The following is a 10,463-nucleotide window of genomic DNA, read 5'->3' on the forward strand; positions in this document are numbered from 1 at the left end:
ATGAAAGCATACGCCATTGCCCTCATAGTTTGTTCCTCTGTGATTGCAGCTTTGATCCTATTATGTTGTTTCTTAAAAAATAGGTTTAAAAAGAAGCCAAAAACGGTATTTGCCCCCGCCACTACAACCACCAATTATAGGCCTCCTCCTTCCCGTCCGGTCGAAAGGGATGTTGAGAAGGGACTAGACAAGCCAAAAACAAGCCGCACCAAGGATGGTGGCATGCTTATTTTGGCCGGGGCTGGTGCTGCCGTAGCTGCTGCAGCCGTAACAACAGCTGTTGTCACTAGCAGCAGCGGTTATGATGGAGGCGGCGGCGGTGGGGATGGAGGCGGCGGTGGTGGTTGTGGAGGTGGGTGTGGAGGTGGTGGTTGTGGAGGTGGGTGCGGAGGATGATCATATCATAGGCCTCTACCCTAAAGAATATAAATTGTATGAGTTTGTGTAATCTTTCTTATTATATAAGCTGCACACTATGCATTTATAAATGTGAAATAAATGTAAATTTGTTCTAACTTTCTATTATAAATATGAAATAAATACTTTTAATTTCAATTGGTATTATTTAATTTGGAACTACCTATTGTCTAGGCATGAATATAGCGAATAAGTTGATCCCTTGTTTCTTCTATTGATCGACTGCCCATTTTATACACAAATTCTAGTTCCAATTTTGAATAATTAAATTTTCTAGATAATCTAAAACTTTGAATATATAGTCCTATTTAATATTATTATTTGTGAAAATAGTCATACACGTTCAAAACTACAAAGTCTTATTTAATGTTATATAGAGATCGTGACATTTGTGACTGGTTGGTGATATCAAAAAGTCTCACATATTTTTGAAAATAAAAAAGAAAACTATATAGAGTAATAGATGGACAACCTCTAGATTTTGCATCTATATTTTTAATATAAATATATATATATATATATATATTAGTATATAATATTTTAATTTATTTATTTTTGTGACAATTGATTTTAAAAAAATAGCAATTTATTGAAGTACTAGATTTGTGAAGCATATACATGTATAATAATCGAAAAGTTTTTTATTATTTATATTTCATTGTTTCATAGTTACACTAGTTATGAATCATTGAAAACTAGTATGGGTTGGAATTAATGATTTATATTTTTTTAATAATAAACAAATAGAGATAATAGTAAAAGATGAAATGGATTTGGGTTTTGTTGATTTAACTGGGTTTGGTATTTTTGATTAATTTATCTTAGGCCCCACATTAAATTTTAAAAGTAAGCCACTTGTATAATAAGAAAGATGGGTTGAGGCCAATTTGTTGGACTCTTTTCATTTAAAGCTCAACCTGATAATATACTGATTTGTGCTGAATTTTCTTTTGAATCCAGTACAAAAATTATAAAATTAAATTTAATCAAAATAAAAATTGGTCCTAAAATATTCTTTTAATATATTTGGACGAAACCAATAAAAATCGAGAATTTATTTAAAATGTTTGTTTAAATTATAAATTCGTAAAAATCGAGAATTTACTTGAGATCGTATAGGTTTAATTTAAAAAAATATTAGTTATTATTAATTATATATAATTAAGTATTTTTATATATTAACCATTTTAAAAAAATTATATATTTAATTTTAAAATTAATTAAAAAAATATAATAAGTAGATAAAACTATAAAAAAAATATATATTTACAAAATTAATTATATTAATTTATTTATTTAAATAAATAATAAAATTTTAATTTATAAATATAAATTTGTTATTATAATGTATAAAATTGTAAAATCGATAATATTTATAAATTCGGAAAATCATAAAACCTTATTTTCGTAAATTTAAAATCATAAAAATTTTCTTTTTTAAGAATTACCTAAAATCAGACTCGTTACTTTATTTAAAACCGTAAATTCTTATGATTTTAAAAATCAATATTTTAACGGTTTTAATTTGGACCAATTTTAGCCCAACTCTATCCATTATTTAAATTTGATCTATCGTCTTAAATTTGGTCCAAATTATTATTATTATTATTATTATTTTATAGAGAATAATTAGAAAAAAATGATAAAAATATGATTAATGTATACATAATATGTATATAAATATAATAATAAATTAAAAGTCGATCAAATTCGACTTGATTTCAATTTGCAATCGGATCTGACAAAATCATGACAAAGAACGAGTTTTATTTATTAAAAAGTTCTCCAATAACGTCATATTTAAGATTTAATTGTTATTATATTTTAGACCGACATTTTTAATTTTGTCATTTTAATAAGGTTATTTACTCTTTTTTTAATTGAGTTTATGGAACTATATATATATATATATATATATATATATATATATATATATATATATATATATATATATATATATATATATATATATATATATATATATATATATATATATATATATATATATATATATTTATATATGCAATCTCCGGGTTATCATGGTTAGATGGACGATTTAGAAAACTGTAGACCGGATGTGCAAGCAAAGACCACGTCCCCATTTAGAGCTTCATCATATTTGATAAAAGTATTTCAGACGGGATATTCATTAATTTGGATAGGGTTAGGAAGGATCAATACAGTATATTGCAAATTTTTATTCATAATTTATATATATTTTATTGAAAATTTTAGTATAAAAATATTATGTATTTACTGTACTTGATTTCAGTACGATATTATATATATACCGTTCATACAAAAAAAAACATATTTATTTAAACAAAAATACCAATTCATTATAATTATTATAAAAATGTTAGACAAAATTAAAAATTAAAGACATAGAACATAGAATAAAATATTATTTTTATGAATTTAACATTTGATATATATCATAAAATAAAATATTGTTTTTATGAATCTAATATTTGTAAGGACTAGCAAATATTAAAAACTAAATTTAGTTAACAAAATTGAAGAATATAAAAAAAAATGAGTATAGTGTTCAAGTTAAATTAAAGTGATGTGGAAAATGGAGGCGCATTCTCTTTTAGAGGGGTCTTTAATCGCATTTGTATATGTAATTTTTTTTTTATAAATTGATAATTAAATAATAATAATAAATGTTAGTTAATTTAGACATAATTAATAAAAAAAGACTAACTCTTTATTTATTTATTTTTCAATTTTTTTCAAAATTCAAGTTCATTATTTGTATAATATTTTTATAAGTGAATGATTTTATTTTAGCCAATTTGTATACATTTTAGAACTCATATTGTTAGTAAAAGGATCCACTATCCTTTTATTCATACTAAAATTAGACTCATTCGGAATAATTGATGATGTAAAATCTTAATAATTGCATTATATTGAATATATTTGGCTTTCAAAAATTAGGTTTCTACAATTGAATTAACATAAAATATGTTTTAATTTTTGTTAAGTTTAGAGAGACAAAATAAATTTACTAAAGTTAGTTAACTCATTTATAATTGTTTCATCTAGCTGACAATTTTATTGACGTGAATATAATTTCTGAAATAGAAATTAAAACATAATTATTTATAAATAAAAAATTAAATAATGAATTCATTCTCATTTAACTAAAATAGGAGTTACATATGGCAAATTAATTAGTAAATAATAAAATATAAGATTTATAAAATCGAAATTAATAATTAACGATATAAATATCAAATTGCATAAATAATTTACAAAAATAAAACTCTCAGTTGAAGATACAAATATCATGTGATTTATTAAGGATTCCTCCAAAGACGAACTCATTTGAGTTCTCGAATGATAATTGTTGAAGTAGAGCAAATCGAACAAATTAATGAAACAATGTCGGAAAAATTTATACCAAAAATTTTAAGCAGTGCTTAAAATTATCCTTAGCTGATGGTTAGTAAACAACGTCGGAAAAGGTACGTTCTGCTAAGTGAAAATGAACCATCTACGTATATAACCAAAATATTGAGAAATTCATACAAATCATGAGAGAATATATGTAAAAGGTCCTTCATAAGAAAAATCAAATCGAGTTACTTTTAATTGAAAAAATGAAAAATAACTTCAGGTCTGATTATTTCGTCTCCATTGTTACTAAGAAGGGGCAGACATGAACTCGAGAAATGATCAGCAACACAATTGGAATATATGGGCAACAAACGGCCCGCCAACGATTGAAAATATTATTCGAACTATAAAATCTGAGATAAACAAACGATCCAAATAAATAAAATGTCGAACCAAACAAAACGAAATAACAACTCAAATACGAGGGAGGACAAGAAATATTGTCTTTCAACTTTTTTTTAAGTTTATTTATTTGAATGAGAAAATTATTTATAATTTTATTAGTCTTTATTTTTTTATAAGTTATATATATATATTTAATTTACAAATATTATTTTGGTATATATCGATATACCGAAATTTAAAAATCTCAAATATTTATTATTATTAATAATTTCGGTATCGATATCCTACCTTACCTTTTTTAGTATACCCAAAAAAATATATTTTTTACAGTATGATATTTTTGATATATAATTGATAATTTTCTCATCCCTGGTTTAGAGGCTTCTAAAAGAAGCCATTTTGTTTGATCTTTATATATCCATTTTTTTTTTTTATTTTTTAAATTTTTTTTTTGGATTGTAACATAAAATATAAGGACTTGTAAAATACTTTTCATATATATAAGGACTTGTATTGAAAAATATTTATTATTTGAAAACTTCCTCAAATCATTCCACCTAAAAACTTTGTTTTTAATTTAATTATATATGAGGTTGGTCCCTTGGAGTTGGAGGCTCGCACTTTTAAATTTTGTCACACTATAATATTGTAAGATCCCTTATATTTGTTTATAAATTCTTAAATATATATCAATTAAAATATTAAATTGTTCTTGTGTAAATTTTATAAAGAATGTTTTGAAATAATTTGATTATTTCCAAATAAACTTACACGTTGACAATTTTTGGGTGAAAGTGAATGCAATAGTTTACAACCTATAATAAAAGATTCTTATACAAATCTTTACAATAAATAAATAAATATATATATATATATATATATATATATGTATATATATATATGTATATGTATATATATATATGTATATGTATATATATGTATATGTATATATATGTATATATATATATATGTATGTATATATATATATATATATGTATGCTACTAGATGTCTTCAAATTTTGTGAGATATTATTTTTCGTTTAAAAAAAAGATAATAGAAAATACAGAAGAGATAGAGAGAAAAGAAAAGATAGAATGATTTTTTTATAAAATAAAACAAGCTTTTATTTTAGAGGACTTACTCATTTTTATGAACAAAATCCAAATAATAATTTGAATAAAATCCACAAAATTTTAAACTAAATGATTTTTTTAAAATTTTATCTTTAGTAGAAGCGACATCTTATAACACATTTAAATAAAAGTGAAATAACGGGTGGTAAGATATCATACTAATTTCTGCTTAAAAAAACTAAATAATTTTTTTTAAAATAATTTTTTTTAAACAAGCTCAAATGTCATAATTTTTTTTATCCTTTCCCAAGGTGCCTTCTATCACACTTATTCACACACACAAATCCACACAAAAGTACAAGTCTTCTATCTACAAACTTATTAAGAAAATAATTATCAAGCTAATGACTTCTAAAATACACTACTATATAAATATATATTATTGACTTGTCAAATGGAAATGCATTTTTTATTGTCAGTATTCTCTAACTGGTGTGTTGTTGGATCATCGGATGAAATCAAACTCTGTCATATGTTTTCATTGCAAGCAAAAGACTTGAATACATTTCATTTAATCATGTTTGAAAACTATTATTTTATTAAAATCACCATTTAATTGAAATTTTGATAAGTTTATTATATAATATTGTTTTTAACAAGACACTACAACAAAAAAGACTTTCGGCGACGCTTAAAAAGACTTCTGCCAACCCTTAAAAGCGTCGCAAAAAATATTACCGACACTTAATCTTGCGTCGCCATAAGCAGGGTGGGCGTAAGCTTTAACGACGCTAAATTAAGCGTCGGTAACCTTAATTTAAGCGTTGCTAAAAGTCTGTTTAATTTTTAAAAATTCTTGTATATTATAATATTTATTTTTTTTTACAATTTTATCTAAACATTTTTATTTTACTTTTAAATTGAATAATTATTAAGAAAAATTATTTTATACTAAATTTTTAATTATAACAAAATTAATAAATTCTCAGTACCAGAATCAGAAGATTCAGAGGTTTCATAATCGGTTAAATCCTTATAAGCCTCTTTACAACCATTACAATATCCAGTACCATTAGAAATACAATCCAAATAACAATCTTTACAAATTCTAAACCCACATTCACACTGACCTTTCCAATTCTTATCCTGTGCATTATCATCACAACCTTTGATTTCTCAAATCATTCCGATTTCCCAATATCTTCTCCTTCGTTGATAGACGAATCGATTACATGGGCACGTGACACCGAATTGAACCCGCCGGTATAAAGCGTATCCTGTGGGGTCCTCCGGCCGCACTCTTTTTGCTCTCCAACGGACTATTCTGAGATTCCGATGTCGTTCCTCGGTCGGGTGTCGGCGGGATGTGAACTGTGTAAGCTACGAATTCATCGGTGTCTTTTGAAACGGAAAGACGACGACTTCCTCCTCCCCGCCGCTAGAAGCTCTCTGTCCTCTGTTTCCACTCAAAGGTGAATTAACATTGTTTGAACCTGAAAGTCGCCGGATCGGACTGGTTAATCCGATTGTACGAAATGTAGAAGATGAAGAAGAAACTGTTATCTTTACCGGAGATGACGACGGAGAAGTGTGAGATCACCTTCACCATCTTTCTTCTTCAGTATATTCAAGACTCCATATGCCAAAGGAAGTAAGATAAATAAACAATACCTGCCACAGTAAATAAGGTTCAAATACATATACAATTCTCAAAATATTTTAACTTTCAAATACATATACAATTCTGAAAATATTTTAACTTTCAAATACATATACAATTCTGAAAATATTTTAACTTAATAAGCAAAAATGTGGCATGAAAAACAGATTAAGAATTAAATAAACTTACACAATCATTAAGAACCAAATCAACCATATTCATTTCCATTAATCGATAATATCTTCACACAACCAGACGAGTAAATCAAGGACGGTTCTTGATCAAGTTTAAAAAAAGATGAATATGACTAAAAGGTCACCTGAAGTCCATCGAGAGATCACATAGCACAGACACTGTGATTGAGCAATTGAGTTGAGAACCAACATTCGACATTCTAATGGAGACACTAGTGTGGGGTTCTTTTAGTCTATTCATTAAGTTCATAATCAGAAAGGAAAAGGAGAGAAATGACATTTTTTTTACCAAATAATGAAAAGAAATCATACCAACAACATCAATAATCATGCTCGAGGTATAACCAATGGAAGAAGACATATAGCAGGAATTGATGTGGTTTCATGAATATATGAACAAGAATATTAAAAAAAGGTATCGTGTCTTTTTCTTGGGTTGAATGAGTTTCTACGTGAACAAGAATATTAAAAAAAGATGGAAGCGGTTACACTAGTCAAACTATACAATAGCTTAGTTTGCTGTACATTTTTAAGCAAAAATATTTAAATTAGCTACAGTTCACATATACTAACCTAACTCACCAAGACCTCCACCAGCCTCTGTACCTTCGTCCCGGTATTCTCTGAATGGAGAAGAGAGCGGGTAAAAAATCCAAATATTGAAACAAAAGAAAATAGAGATATCGTTATTAAAAAACCATGAAGATATTAACCTCTCAAGGATGTCTTCAGGAGAAGAACCTAAGACATGATCGCCACTATCATCACCATCAAATATCTCATTTGGACATTGGATTTCATGACACAGTGCTGTGATGGCAGTAGAGGCCGCAGAGGCAGTGATATGTGGACCAACTAAAGAGGATATGAGAGCTACCAAGTTTGCAGAAAGTTGATATTCAACATAAGAGGAACTGATAACAAACTATCCAACAAGAGAACAGGGAAGCAAACTATCCAACATAAGGGTAATAAAAATTTGAAACCTTCAAATAATCCTTTCACTGAAAAACCTCTTGAAATGACACAGTCGAGTAACATGTCATTTGAAAGCTTGAATTTTTATGAATTTTTAACCTTAATTGTGTATTATAACAGAAAGGCGAGTAATTATTCGTTGAATCAAATCAATAAAACTTCAGAAACTGGATGATTGATTTGAAATCACTTTGTTCTAATTAAACCATCTGATACTGATTTTAAATATAGTGTGTGTGAATGTTTTAATTTAAATTTAAATAAGTAAAAATGTCCATGATTTATGATATACGAATTTCTAGATTTATGAAGAGAAAAGAGTAGTAACCTGTTCCATCAATGCACCCCTATTGTCTGAAGGTGAAGCACTTCGTCTTCTCTTCAGAGTTGGTGTCTCCATCTCAGTATCTCCATTCTGTTCACCCTTATGCTCAAGCTCATTGTCTTGGACTTTTGCTTCAGTTTTCTCTTGAGAATGAGACTCGTTTGGATTTAGTTTTTTTAATAATGTTTTGAATGAGATTGAAATTATCTGCAGACCTGTTCACCCCCATAGTTCCCATTCTTGTAGCATTTTGAACAGATTATCGTGTCCTCTTCCTGAAGCACAAAAAAATCTCCAGTTACAGTCAATACTTGATGAAGAAAATCTCCTGCTATGGAACAATCTGTTCAGAATATATCCAGATATTTTTATTCTACTTGAGATTATCAGCATCTTACTCTTACCTTCATTTGACGAATTCAACTACTCCAATCCATGTTACCAGGCAACATCATGAACAGGCGGTGCTAGAGTAGAAGTAGGAGCTGGAGGAACAACGCTCTCTGCAGGATATGATGGATCACCAGGAACTGCAAACATTTGAACAAAAAAAAGTAAAAAACATTAAACTCTGTTTCAATCAAGCAATAATAGATTAAGAAATCAAAAAGAATGATGATATTGATACGTACCTGAATTTAAAGGAATATAGTAAATAGATCCAACAATAACATTATCAGAATTAACAATTCCATTAACAGATTCAATACTAGCCATACTAACCCCAAATCTACTCGCTAAAGATTCAATATTATCACTCTCTCGCATCGCGTAACTCATCGGGTAGTTCCACAGCCCACTCGAACATCCACAAAACAGATTTAACGAAACGATTGATCCAGTTAACTAGCTTCAAAAGAAAATAAAAGATTGTAAATCAATTTCGGAATCTCATTGCTAAACAGAATAAAAGACTCCAAAACTCATTTGAGAAACTTGACTTCATGTTTTTGATATGAAATCATCACAATGGAGGACAAGATAACACTGCTGAAAGTGATAGATCAAACAAAATTATATTATTACTCCCTTTATAACATGTACTCCCTTTATCCCATTTTATATAAAAACTATATTATTCCTTTCTTTTTCTCACATATTCAAGTCTAATAAAATCAAAATTCATTACCGTACCATAGATTTAGGGGGAATGTTGGATTGAAAACAGCTCTGTTTTCCATATGCTTTCCCTGCATTATCATAAAAAATACAATCGATTAAGACTAGATAAGATTGATAGAAGAAGGTGCGAAATACATGAGGAGAATGATAGAGACCTGGTCTACTCTCCCTGAAACTGGAAGCAACAACAGCTGTAGGAGGGAAGCGGCTTCGGAAAGGGTTTCAGACAGAAGGGACAGCAAGGGAGGGTTTTGGATCAACATATTTTGTCAATTTCATACCCTCTAACAGCAATTAATATCCTAAATCAACATATTACTGCAACATATTCGTTAATAATGTAGAAAGAGATAGAGCGAGTGAAAGAGAGACCTAGAAGTTACGCTGGAAACTATAACGGAGTTCGGGATCTAAGCGAATCATCGGAATCGGAATCATGTGATGAGATTTTCCAAAGTTGCTAGCTGGTGACCTTCATTTTTGCGTCTTTAAACTTATCTTCTTCTTCCCCTCTCCATGAAGCGGAAGAAAGTTCTTAGTCATTACCCCTGAATTCCATAAATGACCTCTTCCCTCTCTAATCTTCACTAGCTAGATTGGAATACAAAATCAAGGTAAGGAAGCTATAAGATTCATTTACCTGCTAGTGTGAGCTACGGGAGCAATGTTGGTGATGGCGCGATTGGAGAACGACCAAATAGAAATTGAGAGAACGACCACTCTGAGATTGAGAAAACTTTCCAATTCCATTTAATCTAACTTCATATATATATATATAATGAATAAAGACGGTTTAAGAACTCAAATAGTAAATATTCAAAGTTTTTTTTAAAATTAATTTATTAAATTATAAATACATTTATTTTAAACTTGAATTATTTAATAGTTAATTTATTATAGTATTTATTTAAAGAAATTATTTATTATATTTCATCTAATATTA

General features: G+C 28.0%; 1 protein-coding gene and 1 long non-coding RNA gene across 13 annotated transcripts; one reads left to right on the forward strand and one right to left on the reverse strand.

Moving 5' to 3' along the window:
• LOC124934790 (zinc finger protein ZIC 2-like) lies at positions 1 to 396 on the forward strand. The gene has a single exon (XM_047475296.1). The coding sequence runs from the start codon at positions 1 to 3 to the stop codon at positions 394 to 396; it is 396 nt and encodes a 131-aa protein (XP_047331252.1).
• Positions 397 to 6,525: 6,129 nt separating this feature from the next.
• On the reverse strand, positions 6,526 to 10,229 carry LOC124936321. Of its 12 annotated transcripts, none has more exons than XR_007099107.1 (8): positions 9,893 to 10,229; positions 9,676 to 9,804; positions 8,803 to 9,588; positions 8,402 to 8,673; positions 7,809 to 7,853; positions 7,669 to 7,718; positions 6,811 to 6,912; positions 6,526 to 6,734 (listed from the first exon to the last, which is right to left on the reverse strand). It is a non-coding gene; the product is annotated as an uncharacterized LOC124936321 (long non-coding RNA). The 12 variants fall into 12 exon arrangements; XR_007099111.1 differs by having other exon boundaries at positions 8,803 to 9,244; positions 9,533 to 9,588; positions 9,676 to 10,229; XR_007099105.1 differs by having other exon boundaries at positions 8,803 to 9,248; positions 9,533 to 9,588; positions 9,676 to 10,229.
• Between the last annotated feature and the right edge of the window lie 234 nt (positions 10,230 to 10,463).

Source organism: Impatiens glandulifera, chromosome 4 (genome assembly GCF_907164915.1).
Source record: "Impatiens glandulifera chromosome 4, dImpGla2.1, whole genome shotgun sequence".
NCBI classification, from domain to species: domain Eukaryota; kingdom Viridiplantae; phylum Streptophyta; class Magnoliopsida; order Ericales; family Balsaminaceae; genus Impatiens; species Impatiens glandulifera.